The sequence below is a fragment of the Podarcis cretensis genome, assembly GCF_951804945.1.
Source record: "Podarcis cretensis genome assembly, chromosome: 5".
In the NCBI taxonomy this organism is placed as follows: Eukaryota; Metazoa; Chordata; class Lepidosauria; order Squamata; family Lacertidae; genus Podarcis; species Podarcis cretensis.
In genome coordinates this window covers 38,125,823-38,148,530 of record NC_137174.1, presented here as the reverse complement: position 1 = coordinate 38,148,530, position 22,708 = coordinate 38,125,823, and the positions used below count along the sequence as shown (strand labels likewise).

General features: G+C 47.8%; 1 protein-coding gene across 1 annotated transcript; it reads left to right on the top strand.

Annotated features, from left to right (window-relative positions):
- The first annotated feature begins 7,304 nt into the window (after positions 1 to 7,304).
- On the top strand, positions 7,305 to 21,843 carry CYP26A1 (cytochrome P450 family 26 subfamily A member 1). The gene is made up of 7 exons (XM_079977371.1): positions 7,305 to 8,020; positions 8,135 to 8,359; positions 9,897 to 10,193; positions 10,322 to 10,471; positions 14,570 to 14,704; positions 19,380 to 19,532; positions 21,099 to 21,843. The coding sequence occupies exons 1-7, from the start codon at positions 7,688 to 7,690 to the stop codon at positions 21,438 to 21,440; spliced, it is 1,635 nt and encodes a 544-aa protein (XP_079833497.1). The 5' UTR covers positions 7,305 to 7,687; the 3' UTR covers positions 21,441 to 21,843.
- Positions 21,844 to 22,708: the final 865 nt, after the last annotated feature.

The following is a 22,708-nucleotide window of genomic DNA, read 5'->3' as shown; positions in this document are numbered from 1 at the left end:
AGCCGTTTAAAAACCGGATAGCGCGGAAGCCTAATGCGCTCTTGATTCCGGTTGACTTACCTCGGAGAATAAACACAAACATAGGATTGGTCAACATAAGAAGATCATATATATTTCGTTTGGAATATTTTCGTTTTCTTTTTCAAAAATGCCCTCTTAGTGTGTTGGACCGAAAACATTGATTTATTTATCATTTATTAAATTTATATAGCGCCCTTCCTCCGAAGATCTCAGGGCAGTTCACAAGATTGAATATATATGTGTGTGAATTCGTACATTCATAAGCACATGAAAAGTCTCCTGGCACGTTAAAGACAAAGGGTGGGTTTATATCCCAAAGTAGTCAAAGTAGACCTACTGAAAGCAATGGACGGTCAAATTCTAACAAGCTTTCACGGACCACCACCAGACCTGGGGATTATTTCCCTTCATGCATCTGCTGAAGGGGATTTTGGTAAAGTGGACCCCGAAAGCTCATTCACAGTCAAACGTGTTAGTCTTTCGAGGTGCCAAAAATCGCATGTGATGTTGCTACTGCTGCTTTAAACGGGTTAGCTCGGGAGTCGCGGCAACCTTTAACTCGCCTAAGGTTGCGCAGGAGTTAATAGGTTTTTTGTTTTTTTGAGAACAGAAGCCCGGACCTTTCCCCACGGTAGAAGTCCGAACCCCACCCCACTCCGTCCCCGCTTCTTCCCCCTTCGCAAGTGCAACGTAATGACCGTTAACTTGCCACCCCCACCGCCCCAGTCCCTTCGTATTAGGCTGTTAATTTCTTGACCTTCTTCCAAGATGTCTTTAATGATCCCTTTCACTCTCTGACCACTGGAGAATCCCCTCCCCCCCCCGCAGTCTCGGGATTGACGGCTGCGGAGATAATAAAGGTTTCCTGTGTTAATTAACGGTGCTCAGACCACCGTATCTCGTTATTTGGCGGACAGTGAACTTGGCGCAGGAGCTGGCAGGGTTCATTCATCCGGGCGGTAGGTCACTGGCAGGTCAGCGCATGGGAACGCGCAAGTGCCCCGGGGTTAGGCCACTGTTCGCGGAGCCGCAGACGCACCACCGGACGGGCATCCGCCCCCATTAGGCGCACACGCAGGAGGAGGATCCAGGTCCCCCCCCACACAAGCTCTCCAGGGCCCTGGGCTTATATAGGTCAGGCGAGGGGGCGAGGAGGGAACACAGTGAGCCTTAAAAAAAAGTCTACTAAAAACAAAGCCAACCGTGGGGGAAGAACGACACAGGCCAGGAGTCCGTCCTCGCCTCTTCCCCTCCAACATAATTAATATAATCAGCTCCCATTCCGGCAGTGCTTGTTGGGGTCGGGAAGGAAGGAGCCAGGAGGAGCCGGAGGATCGGGACCGACTTCAGCTGCCCTCGAACTGAACAACGCACTTTTGTTAACCCCTAGCCAGATTATAATTACGTATAATCATTTGAGTAAGAGACTTGGCCAGTGTTAATGGCAGGCTGGGATGACACGCAGCTTGCAGAGAGAAAGGACCCGAGTCTCCCCACGCGCACCGATTCTCGATTCCGAGAAGAGGGGCTTGCCTCGTCCTTTTCGCACGGCACGCCAAGAATGCTCGGGTGCGTGTGAACGTTGTTTATGCGAGTTCTCGGGCGCTGCGTTTTCTTCGGCTCCCTGAAAAGAGGACAAAGCTTTTGAGGAGACACGTGTACGATTGCCCCGCTGTGTATGTGGCTTGCTGCCTGCAACTCCTGCAAAGGATCCTGGGCTCGGTGGGCTCGGTCCCATTTTATGCTCCTCAGCCAGACAACAAAACGAGGAGCAAAACGCTTCTCCCGGCCTGGCCCATATGACATCCTCACCACAACCCGGTGAGGTAGGCAACAGTTTCATGGCTGAGTGACATCTGAACCTGCTTCTTCCCAGGTGCACTCTGGCACTGTGCCCGCCCCACCAGACTCACTCCCCAGGATAATGAAATCTGCACACTTAGCCACAAATAGGGGGATCATTCCCTGCAGAGCAGACTTATTGCTGTCCACGAATTTACTCCAGAGCGACTTGCTCCAAGGGTGCATCTCGATTCTCAAAGTGCAGTGGTTTGATTTCTCTCTCTCCATTCTTAACTCCAGGAGGAATTGGAAGAATTCCAGTTAGACACTTCCACTGCCCTGCGCCTTCCGACCGTCCCCAATAGACCCCTGCATTTTTCTAGGTTCACCCTTGCCCCTTCAGCTCAAAGGGATCTCCCTGTAAACTAGCCGCGTAATCAGAATGCACGATATAAATCTATGATCAGCTGCAAAAAAGACAGCAAGCAAGCGCTGGCTGCTCAAGGCGCTTCTTGAATTCCCTCGCCTTGCAGTGGAACGGAGTGCGCTAATGCATTTACTCGAGTCCTGCACGAATCCCACCGCTCTCCTTTGGAGAAAAAATGCGGCACCTAGGCCGCATTTTCCCTAGAATAGCCGCAGGCCGATCCCGGGTGGCGACTCTGTGAGCAGCGGGACCACCTCCCTGACCCTTCTTCTTTCGCTCCCGGGCTATGCAAGTGCTATGCGTGTCTGCAGCGCTTGGCGAGCACCCAGCGCCCTCTGGCACGAAAGGGAAATTTCGGCCTGGCTTGGGAAGCCTCTTGGAGAGGGAAAGAAAGGCGGCAGCGGGGGCGTCCAGAGGGTCTCCAGAGAAGCGGCATCTTCTGGTCTGGTAACCCCACTAAAACTTTTTGTTGTTTAGTCCTTTAGTCGTGTCTGACTCTTCGTGACTCCATGGACCAGAGCACGCCAGGCCCTCCTGTCTTCCACTGCCTCCCGCAGTTTGGTCAAACTCATGCTGGTAGCTTCGAGAACACTGTCCAACCATCTAGTCCTCTGTCGTCCCCTTCTCCTTGTGCCCTCCATCTTTCCCAACATCAGGGTCTTTTCCAGGAAGTCTTCTCTTCTCATGAGGTGGCCAAAATATTGGAGCATTATTATTATTATTATTATTATTATTATTATTATTATTATTATTTGCTAAGCGAGGAACACCCCCGCTCCCTCCCTTCCAGTTTGCTCCCAAGCACGATCTGCTGGAGAAACCAATGAAGGGAAGATGTCCGCAGGTCACCTCTGACGCATAGTCTTACGGGGGTAACAACGCAGGTATGTCCGGGGTATGTCTCAGTGGGCAAGTAAAATGGGGGCGGGGAGTCGACGTCGCAGCCTTGGCCAAGCAGCCAGAGAGCTTTTTTGCCCCTCAACAATGTCACTGCCCCCACTGGAGCCCACAGGTCTTACTTCCGAGTAGGCAAGGGGACTGGCAGCTGGCTGCTCTGTGCAAACAGGTGTCTGTCGCCTTCTGCTGGCCTCTTTCCAGGGATCAGGCTGCGAAAGCTACCAAGTTGAACCCAAGGCTAGGGCGCAAAGGTTTCGAGTTGGGCCTTTAAATCGTAGTTCTTTAAACCGGAGTAGGCAGGGGGTGATCCTAAAGGCCAGGCGAAGCACCACCCCGCCATTCTCGGCAGATTTATAGAGCGGTCGGTTAAAAGAGGCTTTACTCCCCCAAGTCAGTAGGCCGTGAGGATTGTGGAGCTCAGGGTCAGAGTCTATAAAACGGCCTTTGGGGTTGGTGCCTGGAGGGAGGGTTGGGGTACATCATCATCATCATCATCATTATTATTATTTTGCTGCGCCCACCAGAGTGGTTCCCCAGCCACTCCGCGCGGCTCCTACACTTGCACCTTTCTCTGCCCGAGGTTTTCTTTTGTGTGCAGGGCAGCAGGGGGAATGGGGTTTATTTCCCTTCCAGGAGAAAGTAGCGCAAGGCAAGTGCGCTCAAGCCCCGTAGCATCCAACAGGACTTTGGGAACCGGAACGGGGCGCAGCCTTGCGCCCGGTGCACGCGTGTGCCCGCCTCTTGTCCAGCCCTCGCTTCCTTCCGTTCCAGCTTCTGGCTGGCCCCAGAGAAACCGACTTGACATTTCTGGGGATTCGGGGTCAAGATAGCTGCGGAGTGAAGCCTGATTCGCCCTCCCCCGCTACGCAGGTCTGGAGAGAATCCGAGTTCACACCTTCTCCGCCCGCCCTCGCAGATCCGGCTGCCCCCCCCCCCGGCGACTCTGTGTGTTTATCCTTCGCCCCAACAACCTCCCTTTCCCTCGCTGACCTGCGTTTGAACCTACGATTCGCCCCGCGCCATCAGCTTGGAGAATTTACTCCGTCTTCTCGCTGCTGCTGCGGATTCCTCCTCTCAGGTCCCTTGAACGTAAATATCCAACCCCTGTCGGTGGGGTGAACTGCAGGCCAAGGACTAATTTTAGAGAAAGCGGCCAGGGCTCGGCCATTCTTCCCCGGGCAGCTGACGTCATTTATGGTTTCGAGCCTCGGAAACATCCCGCGCTCCCTTTGCAAGGCAGCGGCTGCTGCGGAGGCAACGCTGGCGCGGAGCTGGAGAGCCGTGGATTGGGGGCAGGCCCAGGGCTTTCCCACCCTAAATCTTCGGGGGCAGAGAGAAGCAGGAACTACAGTGGTTCAGCAACCGGATCGGTTCCTTGTAGTGGGGGGCTCTCTCCGCACTCCCAAAAAACACCCCCAATGCTTGGCCGCAGAAATTTGTTTCAACCTTAATGTACGGTTCGGGGACATTATTACTCGGTTGATGGTCTGCGGCCCAGCCTAACCTCTCTTACCTGAGAGTAAGGGCCGCTGAATGCAGTCAGCAATCCATGGTCAGGTTTGCGCTGTTATTTTCTTTACAGGCCAAGAGTGCGCTGGGCATTTTATAGAGTATTACGGTTTCTGCCCCGAGGATTTTACAATCTAAAATTCCACCCAGGGGGAGATAGGACTATCTTTGTGAGAAACACGAAGAAAAGAGTACCTCTGGGCATGTACAGAGGGGCACTTAAGTCACCGCAACTCCAGCCTCCTCACTATAGAAGGTTCCACCTCCAAACTGGACCCCCCTCATTTGAAGAAGAAATGGCTCAAGCGATCCTTTAGGAGAAAGGTTCTGTTAGGAGCCCAGCTAAAAGAACGCAAAGAAGTTCGCAAGCTTTGCTGTTCCACAGCGTTCTTCTTCTGCTTGGATGTTAGCAAAAGCAAACAAAACAAAGGGTGGGTACCAGCGGTAGTGTGCTCTGCGCAGGCTCAAATAGATGTTCCCAGGGTCCCCCAAAGTCTTTGAAAAAATCAAGGGCCAACTCTGTTATTGGATCGGGGCAGATTAGAGAACTGACAACCTAATCCGATGATTCCCTATTCAGAAATAAGTCCCCCAGTATTCAGTTGGGGCTGTGTGTGTGGCTACTCTGAGGTAAGTGTTTGCAAGGTTGTAGCCTAAATTTAAGTATCTCCTGCAACACACTAACTGGCTGCCTGGAGAGGGAGCAAAATTAAGAAGCTAGAAAGTAATTCCATCCACCGAACCAATTGCTTACACAATTAAATTCCATTGAGCTTTCTAGTTATTTGAGAGAAAGCTTTCTATATACAGTATTTGAGAGAAAGCTCCATGGAATTTAATTGTGTAAGCAATTGGTTCGGTGGGAGGAATTACTAACAGAGGGTTAGATCCTCATGGCTCTATCCAATGCATCTTTGCACAGCAAGAAGTCCAACTTTCTCTCCAGTAAGTGCATAAGACTTCTGTCCCAGGCTGTTATGGCCAGGATACTGACCGAAGTTTCAGTGAAGTCAATGGAAATTGTAGGGTGCAGGTCGCGCGTGTAATACAGGTAGGCACCTTGACTTAACTACAATGCGGATCAGCAAGTGCCGAGACTATGAAAGGCCTCTAGAACAGGGAAGTATTTTTTAAAAAGAGAGGAACAGCTGGTATTTGAGGTGAGTGCCTGCTGCCCACTGATGGAAAAAAGTTGATTTTGCCCTGGTACACACGACTTTCTCTCCACGTTGTTCACGGTGTGACCTTGGGACGATCTCTCAAACAGCAGCAGCACCCTCGGGTCAAACCTGTGTGTGTGTGTGTGTGTGTGTGTGTGTGTGTGTGTGTGAGAGAGAGAGAGAGAGAGAGAGAGAGAGAGAGAGAGAGAGAGAGAGAGAGATTTTTGGCAGGGAACCAGCGTTGGGCCAGTCGGGATCGCTTCTTGCTGCCTCATCCAGGTCTGGCCACCCTGTCTAGTTGTTTTGAAAGCGGCTTTAAGGTAACCTGCCCTTTCTGCCAGATCTACACCGCAGGATTGTTCGGAGAAGAAGAGGAGAAGCGAACTGCTCGAGTGTGCGGGATAAAGATATAGCAATAAATGTTTACAAATTAATAAATCCTAGAGAAACAGAAGTTGGCTGTGGTTGCACCGTCTTAATGCGGAAGCCCATTTGTCTAGGAATACAAAGCGGTGCCTTAGTACAGAAACCGGATTATTTGTCCGAGTGCGGATTGGTGTTTTTGCAGGGTGGGCAACTTCAAAAATTAATGAATTTACTAGCGGGGGTGGAAGGGAAGGACTGCAGGATCACAGCACCGTTTGCGAAGTGGGGCAAGCCCGATCCTACGCGTGTTTACTCCTCCAGTAAAACAAGGAGCAGATAAAGCCCCTCTCTGGGAAGCAGACCTCATGGTTTACTCCGGAGTAAAGATCGAAGCCAGGCTCCCAAACCATGGAAACGAAGAGAACTACTAGACAAGGCACGGGGGGGAGGGGGCTATCGGTTCATTTTTAATTATGCTTTTATGATGTATTTTGTGTTTTTCTCTTATGAACCGTCCTGCGATCTACGGATGAATGGCTGTATAAAAACATATAGTAAGTAAGTAAGTAAGTAAATAAGTAAATAAATAACACAGGATTGGAGCCCAAGCTTAAAGGCACGGGAGGAAGGGGGAGACTCTTGATGTATTGCAAAACATCGCGGTTGATTGGAGCTGGGAGCACGTCTGAAATGGCTCTTGGATGCACGCGACTGACTTGCCTTAGGTTGAGTCGCCGGGCCTGTTTTTGCGATGCAGTCCTAAACAATGGAGTGGAGCTTACATCTGCGCAAGTGCGCGCAGGATCTAGCGCAACGTGTGGCATGCTCACTTCGAAGCGGTGGGGTGCGCCGCCGACCGACCAACCAGCCAGTTCCACTGGGCTTGCTTCCTTCCTAAAGTGCTGAGCTCCACCACCCAGTGATCCGAAGAGGCATTAGGAGCAACTCACTAATCCTGTTCTTTTCAGTGGCCTGAAGCGCAACCAACTGGGACTAGAGCAGAGCAACCCAACTGTGTACGGCTACTCAAGACGGCAGCCTCGTTGCGCGCATAAGTGTCCACAAACGCTCCAACCGCAGGGTCCTTCCTGCTGGCTGCCACTGGATGTGCCCCGGAGCACTTGGCTGCCTTTACAGGAGAGTAGGCCTTATTGGGAACCCAGCGAAGGTCTCCCTCTGAGCCACTGCGCCTAGGCTCGTCCTAGACGGCTGCTTGACCCAAGCGCACCTGCCTTTCCCAATCAAGCTGCTTGCTTGGCTTGGCTTGGCGTGGGGGCTGCGAGGACATCTGCGGAGGCAGGAGAGGCGCTCAGCATCCGCTTTGCAACTGCGGCTGGCTCCCAAGTGCTTTCTGCAGAGCGCAGGAGAGAGGCGGAGACGGGGAAAGCGCAAAGCCCGCCCAAGGCAGGCAGAGTGCATCGACGGGGCGGAGCCTGCCGGGCCCGAGGGGCAATTAAGGATGAACTTTCGGTGAACTAATTGATCGCACGGCCCAAGGTAAAGTGGGCAGCGACCTGGGCCGAGGATGCCTATAAAAGGGGGCCCCCGCCGCGGCGCTTGGCCCTTGCGCTCACTCACCAACCCCCGGGGGAAGTCTGCCAGCCTGCCCGCCCGCCTGACGGCAGGTGCCCGCCCCGCTCGCTGCAGTCCGGCCCCGGCGGCCAGCATGGGTTTCTCTGCCTTGCTGCCCAGCGCTGTGCTCACCTTCGTGCTGCTGCCGCTGCTCCTCTTCCTGGCCGCAGTGAAGCTGTGGGACTTGTACTGCCTGCGCAGCCGCGATCCCAGCTGCCCGCTGCCCCTGCCCCCGGGCACCATGGGGCTGCCCTTTTTCGGGGAAACGCTGCAGTTAGTGTTGCAGGTGAGGAGAAGGAAGAGGGACGACGGGGGAGAGAGAAAGAGAAAACAAACCAAACAGGTGCCTTTGGGCTCCCCAGATTGATCCACCCCTCTTCTTTTCGCTCTCTTTTTGCAGCGGCGGAAATTCCTGCAACTGAAGCGGCGCAAGTACGGCTACATCTACAAGACGCACCTCTTCGGGCGGCCCACGGTGCGCGTGATGGGGGTGGACAACGTGCGCCACATCCTGCTGGGCGAGCACCGGCTGGTGGCAGTCCAGTGGCCGGCGTCGGTGCGCACCATCCTGGGCGCCGGCTGCCTCTCCAACCTCCACGACGGGCAGCACAAGCACCGCAAGAAGGCAAGCGGGGAGCGGCTGTGCCGGACGAAGGAGGCACCGCCGTAGCTCCGGGGCGGGGGCGGGGGGCAGCTCTCTGAAAGGCACGCCAGCCTCGGTGGGGCCGGAGGGAGAAGGGCTCCGTGTAGCGGGTTGGGGTGGCTCCTAGCCCGCGGGTGAGGGAAGTTGTGGAGCCGTTAGGTGACTTTGGATTCTGGACTTCTGAAGATTCCTTTCCTTTCTTAGCCCGGCTGTGTAGTGGGGACCTCTTTCTGCTCATTTTACGGACTGGGGGCCTGGACTTCTGCCCCCGATGGCGCCAGTGGGGGCGGGGGGATCTGCTCCAGAAGTCTGCCATCGGCTCTTGGAGAGGGCGCTGATTTTCATTGAAATGAGAGAGCCCCCAAATTCTAGATTTCAGCCTCAACTTGGAATCTTAAGAATTCCACGCAGGTCTGTGGAACGCGCTTCTTAGTAGCAACTCAATCCTAGGCACGTATACTCAGAAGTCACACTGATTTCACGTCGGGTTCTTCCCAGACAGGACTGCAGTCGAAGCGTGTTCAGGGATTGCAAGCCCGCGCGCGTTTCTCTGCCTGCCTGCTTCCTGGAAGAAATCCCCGACGTGTTCGGTGATGGGCTTTTATTTCTGCGTAAACACAGGTCGGCTCTGGCTTTCTCGGGAAGAGTTCTAAGGGAAAGAGGACGAGGTTAGAAGGCCAGGGTGCTAAAAACACATCTGGGGGAAAGTCCGTTCCAATAAAAGCGACTCCCATAAAACGAATGGCGCCTTCCATAAATAGCCTCGAGAAGTAAAAAGGAGCAATCGAGAGACCATAAAAAGAGGTCTTGGCGCCCCGGCCTTCCACACCACGCGGCGAAGTCTCCTTGATTTCAAAGGTGCTTTCTTCCCTTTCAAGTCGTGGGGCGCAGGAGTGCCAAAATGCGAAGCGACATTTGGAGGAAACCGCACTGTTGACGCCCCCCCAACTCCCCACAGTCCTTCTCCGAAGGTTTTCTTTTGGAAAGGCGCCTCCTAACTCAAAACCGCGAAACAGCAGCTTTCTCTCTCCTCTGCTTTGAACTGGGGACTTTTGGAGCCTCGATCCGCCCCGTCGAGTTCGGTGGGATTTACTCCGATGTCCAGCCATCTGCTTGCAGCCTTAATCGCCGAGTTTAGCGCCTGGAACCTGTTTGCATTTGGGTCGACTCCTGAGCAGACTTACTTGGACGCAAGTGACTTTCAAATCGGGCTGGCTCTCCGCGCCCCTGGTCTTGGCTTGCAGCAAGGCAGAAACAACCCTCTGGATTCGAATCCACGGCCTTGCCAAACGCGCCACCAAAGTTTTTAGCCGCGGGCGCGCAGACCTCTTTCAAAAATACCTCTCGCCATTTTTTTGTGGGAGGACCCGCTTGGCAAGCAGAAGAGCGCAGGACGAAGCGCTGCGGCTTTCCGCCAGACTTGGAGCACTTGTTTAGCTTTGTGGGGGTTTTTTTCTTTAAAAAAATTCTTCCCGAGCGAGGGTCCCCTTAAAAGTAACCGCCTCTCCTTCCGCCGCAGGTAATCATGCGCGCTTTCTCCCGGGAGGCCCTGCAGCACTACATGCCGGTCATCCAGGAAGAGGTGAGCGCCTGCCTGCGCCAATGGCTCCTGGTGAGCGGCGGCGGCTCTTGCCTGCTGGTTTACCCGGAGGTGAAACGCCTCATGTTCCGCATCGCCATGCGCATCCTACTGGGCTTCCGGCCCAGCCCGACGGCGGGCTCGGACGGCGAGCAGCACCTCATGGAGGCCTTCGAGGAGATGATCCGCAACCTCTTCTCGCTGCCCATCGACTTGCCTTTCAGCGGCCTCTACAAGGTAAAGGGTGGTCTGAGAGGTTGTGGGGGAGGGAGGTGGCCCGAGGGGGAGCCCCTGCCCGGACATGGCAAGCGGCGCTTAGGAGAGGGGAGCCCGCCTCTCTGAAGGGTTCCCGCTTTTGCTTCCAGGGCTTGAGGGCGCGCGATGTCATCCACGCCAAGATCGAGGAGAGCATCCAGGCGAAGCTGGCCGGGAAGGAGCCCCCCGACGGCTACAAGGACGCGCTGCAGTTGCTGATGGAGCACACGCAGGGCAACGGGGAGCAGCTCAACATGCAGGTGGGGAGAGGTCGCAAGGTGCTGGGATCCTGACCTCTCTCTCTCTCTCTCTCTCTCTCTCTCAGCTTTGGGGGCCGGGGATTCCAGTGCTGGAGGTGGTCTAGTAGCCACCAGGGACTCTAGAATGCCCCCGAGTCAAGCACCTGCTCTTTCAAAGTTAGGGTTGCCAGGCTGGGTTTTTAAAGGCTGCATAGCAGGCAGAAAGTCACCAGGTGCAGCCTTTCCTGGTCAGGCAGATTCACTTGCGGAGAAAGCACTATCGACATTTCCTCCATTCAAATGATGGAGTTAAATATGGTCCCCCCCCCCCCACTTTGTAAAGGGGCTGGAAATATCTGTCTAATCAGAGTAGGTGTCCTGTTTAGAGCATTCAGGGTTTCTGTGTGTAGTGACAGGACGGACTAAACTCAACAATTCTTCTTTTGCTGTTAGATCTCCATGTCTGAGAAAGGCTTTCTGCCTGTCTGTGCAGCATTAAAATAGAGATTGTATTGGTGTGTGTGTGTGTGTGTGTGTGTGTGTGTGTGTGGAGAACCCCCCAGCAGACTTTGATGCCCTTTGTTCCTATTTTATGCTCATTTTAGAAAGCATCCTTTCCCCAGGATCATTCAAAACACTGATTTTAAAATATAGTTCTCCTTGACATACCTAATTTTTTTTTCTGCAGGGGTGTTTTATTATTTACTGTGCGGCATGTTGTGATGGGTGGTGCTGGGACATGGGTGGCGCTGTGGTCTAAACCACTGAGCCTAGGGCTTACTGATTGGAAGGTCAGCAGTTTGAATCCCCACAGCAGGGTGAGCTCCCATTGCTCAGTCCCTGCTCCTGCCAACCCAGCAGTCCGAAAGCACGTCAAAGTGCAAGTAGATAAATAGGTACCACTCCAGCGGGAAGGTAAACGGCATTTCTGTGCGCTGCTCTGGTTTTGCCAGAAACGGCTTAGTCATGCTGACCACATGACCCAGAAAAACTGTCTGCGGACAAACGTCGGCTCCCTCCGCCAGTAAAGCGAGATGAATGCCGCAACCGAGACTGGACTTAATATGTCAGGGGTACTTTACCTTTACCTTTTATGTTGTGATGAAAAGCAGTGGGCTGGCCTTCTCAGGTGGTGACCTGCCTGGATGTTTAGCATCCCATTCAGGGTTTTGTTTTTTTTAATAAAAAACTCCACCTTTCTTTGAATTGAAGTAATGTTCATTCATTGGACTCTAGGGGTATATATATATTCCTGTACATGTCTGTTCAGAAATAAGTGCCATTGAGCTTACAGGTAAGGTTGCCGCCTATTAGGACTGTCACCTGTTAAGAAACCTTAGTTGATTACATGAGTTTTAATTGGCTGCTTTTAAAGCTGCATGCATGTTCTGTAGGAACAAGGCATAGTTCTAAAGGGAAATTTGAATTCTTTGAGAGCTAGTGTGGTTGTAGTGGTTACAAGTGTTGGACTCTGAGTGAGAGAGCTTTGAATCTCCACCCAGCCATGAAGCCACTTGAGAGTGACTTTGGGTCAGTCTGTTTCTCAGCCTATCCTACAGGGTCGCTGTGACAGTAAAATGGTGAGGAGGAGCGATCTGTGTTCTCTGGCTTCAGCACATGGGGTGGGGTGGGCAGTTGGAATATTATAATAGTGGTGGCGGTGATGATGACTAATTTGTTTTAGTTGATGTCCTCTTGTTGCAACAGGCATAAGGTTAGTTGGCCCCCTCTGAAATCAATGTGAAAATGCTAGTTGCATCCTAGTGATGTTTTTGTATATGCTGGAAGCTGCCCAGAGTGGTGGGGTAACCCAGTCAGATGGGCAGGGTACAAATAATAACATTATTATTATTACTATTAGTAGTAGTAATAGTAGTAGTAGTAGTATTAAACAACTGGCTGATCAATGAATTGCTATGGTCCTCAAATTCTCATAAGGATCTCAGTGCTCAGTGTGTAGGAAGTGGGCACAACTGGAGCTGCTCTCCAGTTTTCTTAGCTACCCTGCCCTTCTCCTAAAACTTCTTAGTCTTTAGTTTTTAGTTTTTTTAGACTACGCACAGAAGGATGCATAATATACCTTTGTCCCATGAAATCACTATTTGTGGAAAACTGGGTTAGAACCCATCACCTGGACATCCAAGTTTTCAAAGCGGCCGGGTTTTTATGTTTGGCATGGAGGAATATTCATGCACTCACAAGTGGAGCAGCCCAGCCATGGGACTAGTTCACACTTGGGTGCTAAACCTATGGCAGCTTTGTTCTCTCAATTCACAACAGGGTTTGAGACCCGTGCTGTGCTCCACTCTTGCTTATTTATTTAGCCCATTTATATCCTGCTCTACACCTGGGTGGGTCAATGAGAACATTCCCCAACACCAAACCAATTCCTAAAACATGCAACAATACCAATAAAAAATCACGCAATAGGAGCAGCAGTTACGGAGCAATCTGAAATGATAGTGGCAGTGTCACCTAGAGGGCTGAGTCAGATAAGTGTTAACCTGACATCTAACTACCAGCCATTTTCTCTTGCATGTTTCTTAATTCCTGGAAAGTGCTTGCTTCTACTGTCTCTTACAACCACGCTCTTGTCTTGACTCTGCAGTACAGGAATGAGGAACCTGTGGCCCTCCAGATGTTGGTGGACATTCCATCATTATTGACTATTGGCTGTGCTGACTAGGATTGATGGGAAGTTAAGCCCAGGAGCATCTGGAGGACCAAAAGTTCCCCATCCCTGCCTTACAACCTGACTTCTTTCTCTTCTCCTCTGCAATGGACTTCACTAAGCTCAAAGATGATATCCTTGCTGCTTGCCCGATTTAAAGGTGAATACCGTGCTCCCATCCTCCCTGATCTCTCTACTGCCTTAGACCCAGTTTATCACCACATTACTTGCTTGGCTCCCTCTGTATCCTACCTTCTTCAACTCTGCTCTTAGTCAGTGGAAGATTTCTCACTTCTCATTGCAAGGGATTATCAGATAGTTAATGAATTTGACTCAGCAAGATGCAATTGTTGTGGGAAAACCAGATGGAAAGTGACAGTAGAGAACAGAAGTGGCAGTCCAGCTAGTGCAAGGATTAGTACTGGCACAATGGGATTTCCCCTCTTTCTCCCTTCACATGCCCTGCGCCATCCCATAGACCAGGGATTCTCAAATTTGGCTCTCCATCTCTGTATGGACTCTCATCATCCCTAGCTAGCAGGACCTGTAGTCAGGAGTGATGGGAATTGTAGTCCAAAAACATATGGAGACCCAAGTTTAGGAAACCCTGCCATAGACCATGCAGTGTGACCTGCTATCCTCCTGCCTCATGTTCTTGTGCATTATCAAACCATCTTTAGGGCAAGTTGGTGTCATCTTTAGTAGGGTAAAATGGCTGACTAGGGAGTGGCTGATAACTATGTGCATCAGCCTCTCCCGTCATTTCTTAATTCAGCAATGCAGATGTCAAAGGAATGTGGAAAGTAAAGGGAGTGGATTGCAGTATATTCAGGTGGAGAAGAGCAGGTGGATATTGAGTGTGCAATTTGAAGCCAAGGGGGAAGGTGTGGAATGGGAAGGTGGTAGCCCTAGAAAGCACTGGGAGAAGAATAGACCGTTAAGACTGGCAGAACTGGAAGGGGAAGAAGAAGACCTGTTTGTCAGTGAGGATTTTCGAGGACAAAGCAGGAAAGGGGGCTTGGATGGTGAGGGGTTTAGGGGAAAGGAAGAATCATTGACTGATCAGCAGCAATTTTGGGAGGCCACATTTTGAAAGGGGATAGTGATGGGTATTTGCAGGAAGTAACCACTGTCCCTCCTACTGCTTCCAATCTAACAAGCCAAATTTTGTTGCAAACCTCTGAGCAAAATATATGTTACAATGATGCTATGCTGTCCAAAGACACGTGGTCTCTGGACATTTGTAAAATACAAATAATAATAATAGAGCAATAATAGGCACCCATGAACTTAGCACAACAACATGGCCATTAAGTTCTGAGATCTGTATCCCTGGGAAGTTTGCCTCTGCAGCCGCTTTGTGTGTGTGTGATAGCCTTGAAGTAAAAGGATTCTGGTGCAAAGTACAGGCTGATGTTCTTTCTCCTGTTTTTCGTCTCCACCTGAAGGAGCTGAAAGAATCTGCGACGGAGCTTCTTTTTGCTGGGCATGAGACAACTGCCAGTGCTGCAACGTCCTTGATTACTTTCCTAGGCCTTCACCAAGATGTGCTGCAGAAAGTGAGGAAGGAATTGCAGGAGAAGGTGGGTGTTGTCTAAGTGTTTGGAAGTCAGGCTGCACCGTGCATGAAGCAGGCTGCTGTGATCCTGTAGACAGTCTTGGAAATGGAGCTGGGAGACTTGGTTTGGTTTGGAAACCCTGCTGGCACAGATTACAAATGAGGCTGGTCATATTAACAAAGCTATTAATAAAAAGGTGGAATGATGCTCAGGTATGATGCTAAAGGGGTTGCATTTGGTGCTGTGGTCTAAACCACTGAGCCTCTTGGACTTGCTCATCGGAAGGTCGGCGGTTCGAATCCCCGTGACGGGGTGAGCTCAGCTCAGTTCAGTCTCAGCTCCTGCCAACCTAGCAGTTCAAAAGCACATCAAAGTGCAAGCAGATAAACAGGTACCGCTCTGGCAGGAAGGTAAATGGCGTTTCCATGTGCTGCTCTGGTTTTGCCAGAAGTGGCTTAGCCATGCTGGCCACATCACCTGGAAAAACTCTGCGGACAAACATTGGCTCCTTCGGCCAGTAAAGTGAGATGAGCGCCACAACCCTAGAGTCATTCGCGACTGGACTTAACTGTCAGTGGTCCTTTACCTTTACGTTTTTAAGGTGATTTCTCCTTTGTGCAACAGAATGACCTCCCCCAGCTCACCCCTTAAATCTGTTCTGGGGTTTTCCCCAATCTTCTGGAGCAGATTTTGGTATGGTAATGCAACTATTTAGTTGACTGCTGCCCAAGGTCTGTACTGAATATGCCAAACTTCTGCCAGTCTCTTTGTATATATCTTATCGACTAGAGTGTATATAAAATATTTCCCTTTGTAGAAGTACTGATATAAAGAGATAAAGATTAGCTTTACTAATTAAAATATTATGATTTTTTTAATATAAAAAAGACATCCCCCACTTAAATGGGCAGTGTCTTTTTCTAGACGGTTAATGTTTCAAATATAAGAAAATATCACTGGCAGATGAAACATTCCCTGTTCTCTTAAAAGGAAATTGTTGCCAAGAACCAGGGGCATTGTGTCCTGTTTCACCGCTAGAGGTGAAACAGGAAGTACCGCCTTGCCCTGCCACTGCCGCCACTGCTGGAGATGGTGCCCATTCTTCATTCATCCTGCTGCCTCCATCAGTGGTGGAGAAGCAGTACTGGCATCTGCACCAATTTCAGGCAAGATCTCACCCAAACCGTAAGATTTCTCCATAAGATCTTGCATGATACGGTGAAACTAGGCAAATCTCCGGGACCTGATGGATTGACGTCTAAATACTACAAGGCTTTAAAAGAATGGCTAATACAACCACTGAAGGAAGTATGTAATGAAATTTTTGAGGGGAAAAAAGCACCCGATACGTGGAAAGAGGCTTATATCACGCTTATACCGAAGACAGAGACTGAAAAGACTCAACTGAAGAACTACCGCCCAATATCTTTACTAAATGTGGATTATAAATTTTTTGCTGACATTTTAGCTAAGAGATTGAAAAAAGTTCTGATGGGGGAGATTCATGGGGATCAAGCGGGCTTTCTCCCGAGAAGACATTTATCAGATAATGTAAGGAATATAATAGACATTTTGGAAATGTTAGAAGTTAATATAAATACAAAAGCGGTTTTGATATTTGTGGACGCGGAGAAAGCCTTCGACAATATTTCTTGGACCTTTATGAAGAAGAATCTCCATGGGATGGGGGTAGGCCAAGGTTTTGAAAACGGTATAGGCGCAATTTATTCTGAACAAAAAGCAAAGCTAATCGTAAATAATGTTATTACAAAAGAATTTAGGATAGAAAAAGGGACACGTCAGGGGTGCCCAATTTCCCCATTACTGTTTATTTCGGTCCTGGAGGTGTTGCTGAACATGATAAGAAAAGATCAGCTGGTTAAGGGGGTTCAGGTCGGAGTGAGACATTATAAATTGAGAGCATTTGCAGATGATTTGGTACTTACATTGCAAGAGCCGGAATCCAGTACGAAAAGGGTTTTGGAATTAATTCAAGAGTTTGGTCAAGTGGCAGGATTTAAATTAAATAAATTAAAGACTAAGGTATTAGAGAAAAATCTAACAGTAAGAGAGAAGGAGAGGTTTCAGGATGAAACAGGTTTAACTGTGGTTAAGAGTGTAAAATATTTGGGGATTAATATGACAGCTAAAAACTTGAACTTATTTAAAGATAATTATGAGAAATGTTGGAACCAAGTGAAAAAAGATTTAGAAATTTGGTCAAACTTGAAGCTTTCTTTGTCTGGTCGAATAGCAGCTATTAAGATGAATGTATTGCCCAGAATGTTATTTTTGTTTCAAACATTACAAATTGTTGACAAGATGGAGTGTTTTAAGGGATGGCAGCGAGATATTTCTAAATTTATCTGGCAGGGCAAAAAACCCAGAATAAAATTTAAGATTTTAACTGATGCAAAGGAAAGGGGGGGATTTGCCCTGCCAGATCTGAAACTTTACTATGAATCAGCAGCTTTTTGCTGGTTGAAGGATTGGCTGCTCCTCAAGAACACAGACATTCTAGATTTAGAAGGTTTTAATAATTTCTTCGGGTGGCATGCATATCTGTGGTATGACAAAGTTAAGGTTCATAAAGGCTTTAAAAATCATATTGTCAGAAAAACATTGTACAATGTGTGGATTAGATATAAAGACCTACTGGAGAATAAAACTCCAAGGTCGCTTTCACCAATGGAGGCAAAAGCTGTGAAAAAACTTAATATGGAATGTATATGGCCGAAATACTGGGAACTTTTAGAACAGGAGGGTAGTAATCTTAAATTGCAGAGTTTTGAGAAATTAAAGGATAAAGTGAGAGATTGGCTTCACTATTACCAAATAATGGAGGTCTATAAGATGGATAAGAAAATTGGCTTCCAGGTGGAGAAATCTAAATTGGAAACAGAATTGTTAGAACCCAATACTAAGAATTTATCAAAAATATATAACTTGCTGCTGAAATGGAATACGCAGGATGAAACAGTTAAATCAGCTATGATCAAGTGGGCGCAAGATATTGGTCATAACATTATGTTTGCTGACTGGGAAAGGTTGTGGACCACCGGAATGAAATTTACGGCGTGTAACGCCTTGAGAGAAAATATTATGAAAATGATCTATAGGTGGTACATGACCCCAGTCAAGCTTGCAAAAATTTACCACTTGCCAGATAACAAATGTTGGAAGTGTAAAGAAAATGAAGGTTCATTCTTTCACCTCTGGTGGACGTGCCCAAGGATAAAGGCTTTCTGGGAAATGATATATAACGAAATGAAAAAGATGTTTAAATACACTTTCTTGAAGAAACCAGAGGCCTTTCTCCTAGGTATGGGCAGCCATGTGGTATTAAAGAAGGACAGAACTTTGTTTTTATATGCAACAACAGCAGCAAGGATCCTTATTGCAAAGTATTGGAAGACATCAGACCTACCCACTCTGGAAGAATGGCAGATGAAGATGACAGACTACATGGGACTTGCAGAGATGATGGGCAGAATCCGAGACCAGGAGAAAGAGACAGTGGAAGAAGATTGGAAGAAATTCAAGGACTATCTTAACAAATATTATAAGATTAAAGAATGTTAGATTGACATGGACTTAAAAGCATTGTGGTTTTCAGAGACATTAGAGTAAGAAAAGGAATGGAATTTGTAAAAAAAAATTGGGGAAATAAGGGAATGGAGTTGCTGATGGAATAATGAAACTAGAATACAAAACGGTGAGGTATGAGGAAGTCAGGGAAATTAGGTTGAGAAAATAAGTTCCAAAATTATACTTGTTTTTTGTGTGTGTTTGTTTTCATTGTAGTTGTTTTGTATTTGTATGTTCTTATTGGAAAGTTTAATAAATATTATTAAAAAAAAAAAAAGATCTTGCATGATACTGGCGCTGCTTCTGGAGGCAGTGGGGCAGGTAAGCCACTTGAGGGGTTCCTGCCTTGGGGGCGTTGCTGCCTGAGGCTGTCTAATGGCAGGGCCAACTCTGCCAGGAACCAATATAACAGTCTGTTATAGTTACATAAGTTTTGTTAACACGCCTCAATCCATATTTAATTGATTAAATCTCATTTTATTGTGACTGTCATTAATCAACAGATGTCTGTGCCGTGCATGTGGTAAACTTTACAGGTGTGTATTTCAAACCGAGCAAGGGTCTCCCAGGCTATTGGGAAGTACATCATTTGAGTGGCATGTAGATTGTGCCAGGAAATATGTGGGCAGAAATCTTTACTAAAAATACAAAATAAACAAAACACCATTCAGGAAGTGGCAACAAAAGTATGTGGAGGAAAGAAGTCAGAATGGGGCTAAAATCTTTGCTTTCACTTTCAGGTGCAAAAGGAAGTGGCAGGAAATGTCATTTTTAACATGCCATTTTAAACAATCTGTCTTCACAGGGAACTCTGGGAATGGTAGTTCTGTGAGGGGAATTAAGGGGTCTCCTTGCAACTCACAGCACCCATAACAAACTACAGCTCCCATAATATTTTGTGGGAAACCATGGCTGTTTAATGCTGCATGGATACTGCTTTTTAAATGTATGGCGTGAATGTGACCTTATCCTGGAAGTTCTTTTCCTGTGACTACGTGGGATCTTGCTTTGGGACCTATTGCATGAATGCAGATGGTCCTGTAGGGTGTGGGTGCTGGATCACTAAGCCTTCTCTCTACACTGGTACTCAAGACACATCTTTTGTTTTCAGGGATTGCTGGGCAACATGAGCCAAGAGAAGCATTTGGAAATGGAACTCTTGGAGCAACTGAAGTACACTGGCTGTGTCATCAAGGAGACTCTCCGTTTGAGTCCACCAGTTCCTGGAGGATTCAGAGTGGCTCTCAAGACTTTTGAGCTAAATGTAAGCAGGCAAAGCCCATTTTCATTAAGTCTCCATAACATCTCAGTTCTGCTGATTTTCCATGGAGATCCTTTTTTAGTGCTTAGCATCACAACAAAATATTGCAGCAATAACTGGACTGCTCATACCTTAATAATAAAAAGTACAGTTAGAATTTTTATAAGAAGCAAACTTCCAACAGTTGCTGCATCGCTGCAATGCCTTGGGATAAGCTTTATCTGTCCCTCTCTGAAGCAATTTTGATTCTATGATTGGGGAGAAAGAAAATGGTCCTTTTTGGATTATGATGTGGGTCCAAGTTACACAGATGTAGTTTCTGTAGAGTCACAGTGTGGGAGGAAATGGCACCTATTGAAATTGTTCTGTTCCAGAGTGCTTAAGCCTGTTCCTTTTGGTATTGGAATAAGTCAGACATAACTAGCTCTTTTCATGACATTTGTCATGCCAGAAAAGTAAGTGCTTGAAGCTGTTCCTATGCCTTGGTATGAGGAACTTAGCCAATGCTTGCCTTTCAGTCTGAGCACAATGTGCTCTTGCAAATGTGCAAGAGAGAATTCTGGGAGTTGCAACTTCTCCAGCGTGATGCTAGGAAGAAAGTCTACCTGCTGAAAATCTCCACTATGCAGCTTTACAAAAGGTGCAGGAATACCTGTATGGAACTAGCAGCCCTCTTTCCCCCTTCTATAATAGTAAAGTTGTTGCCATCCTAAGGCATTATGAATTAGGGAGCTATGTTTCAGAGATTAGCTGTAGCTCTAGAGAAAGTGTGGCAGCCCAAGACATTTTGTTACTTGAGGCAAAGGGCAAGATAGTGCTCTGTTTCATGTACCAAGGGATACCAGCACTGACTTCAGTGCTGAGAGAATCCTCGTCCACAGCAGACAAGCTATTGGGGTGCAGGCCAGGCCATGTGATTCTCAAAGCCCTGTCTGCTCTCCACCCATATCTGCTGCCTTAAGCAGTCATTTCACTCTGCCTAATGGTAGGACCAGCTGTTCCCCATTTTATACACATGGTAGCCTCTGAACTTTCTTGGTACTGATCACCTGTGGCAGGTGTAGGCAGCTTTGGCCCTCCAGGTGTTACTGAACTCAACCCTCCCATCACTCCTGGCCATTGGCCATGCTTGCAAAGGCTGGTGAGATTTGTAGTTTAGCAACATCTGGAGGTTCAAAGCCTAAGAGGTCCTATGTGCCTAGGAAGTGGTGCATGGAATTCGTTCTGACTTCCCTGAGCGGGTGATCAGCTTTGAATGGTGAAAGAAGCATCTTTCCCATGTGTAGATTACCCTTAGTGAGTAAGGGGGTGGCTTGGGTCATCTTGCTGGAGCTGTTAGACAAATCAGAAAGGTGCACTGTTAAATCAATCCTTGGTTTTATAGAAGAAGATGGCCTGTAAATCTATGTAGTGAGTAGAACCCAGACCATGCCTTGGAATCCATTTCCCCAATGCCATTGTGATGAGGTGCATCATCTTTCAAAAGACGTTCATCTCTCTTAAATGGCTCCATACATGTGACCCATTGTCTCTGTTTTGTGTCCTCATTCCATCTCTTGTTTCTTGTAGGGCTACCAGATTCCTAAAGGTTGGAATGTCATTTACAGTATCTGTGACACACATGATGTTGCGGAGCTTTTTACCAACAAAGATGAATTCAACCCCGACCGCTTCATGTCTGCTTTCCCAGAAGACTCCTCACGATTCAGTTTCATCCCTTTTGGAGGTGGCTTGAGAAGCTGTGTAGGCAAAGAATTTGCAAAGATTCTTCTAAAAATCTTTACTGTAGAGTTGGCCCGGAACTGTGACTGGCAACTTTTAAATGGACCACCAACAATGAAGACCGGCCCTACTGTGTACCCAGAGGACAATCTGCCAACAAAATTCACAAGTTTCAATGGTCGGGTTTAATAAATTCCGGGACAGTATCACTGTGATCTTAACTTAAGTTTTGGTGAATTTAAAACATGCACAATGGCTTTTCATAGTGTCCTAAATTCAATATTATATATTTAAATTTATAATGTGTAATAGTTATTTATAAGTGTGTTTTCTAAGAATATTTTTAAAGCTATTTCATGTATTAAACCTTTTTTTTTTTTAGGCAAGCACTGTAATTATGAGTCCTTGGGATTCATAAATGGATAATTTTATTTCTATAGAAATAAAGTTTCCTTCTATTTAAGAATCGTACTCAAAGCTTGTTTACTAATTATGTTGAAACCATTTAAGGACCTTTATGTGTATCCAGACACATGGTCAAAAGTTAAATGGAATTATATGTATACTGTGAACCAAATTATGTCATAAATAAAAAAAATTCTGCAGCTAGAATGTTGGTGTTTGTTTACATTTATATGGGGAATTTTGACCTGCTATGAGAGTGTGTTCAGCCAAGTTAACACCTTGATCCTGAGCAGACTTGACTTGGCAGTTCCACTGAAAACAGTAGAATTTGGTGGAATGTGCTGGTGTTTTAAAGTGGCCAAAATCAGAGATGGGCCTGGAAATGGATTTGTCCCTTCATCCCTCTTTACTCTCCAGACTGCACCTTGGGGCGGGGGGCAGTTAATTATCTGACTCACTCCATAAATGGCCAGCGTCTAATAAATAAAATTGACACCACCTTGAAGGAAGGTTATAAGAGCTCATGTGCTCACATGGTATGAGGTCATTGATGCAGGGGGACTGAGGAACTAGTGGGCTTTCTGAAAAATCCCTCCAAGAGCTACTTGACTATTATTATTTTTTTGCCATGTGCAAGAAAGCAACAAAATAAATTTTATCTGAAGACTCCAGACGCTCGTCATCACTTTCCTACAAAAAGAAGCTGAGCAATATTTACATGCTGAAAACTTGGTTGAGGGCCAGGTGAGATACATAACTGCCTTAGGGCCAGGTCTGGCTTGCAAGTCATCCGTAGCCTTGACTCTCTGACAGGCAAGTAGATCAACATACTTGGCAAATATAGGCTTGGAAGGCTGGGTTGAATAGTTTGCTACAGGTCACCTTTGAAATGAACTCTTCCCTCCCCTGAAAAGCTCCCATCTCGGCTGAGCAGTGTGGCTGCTGTAACTAAAACTCGGATGCACTTCATTGCACTTTACTAAAGGAGACAAGCAGATGATTGCATATGATCCAAAACTGGATTGAAAGAGAGACAAGACAGGATTTGTTTA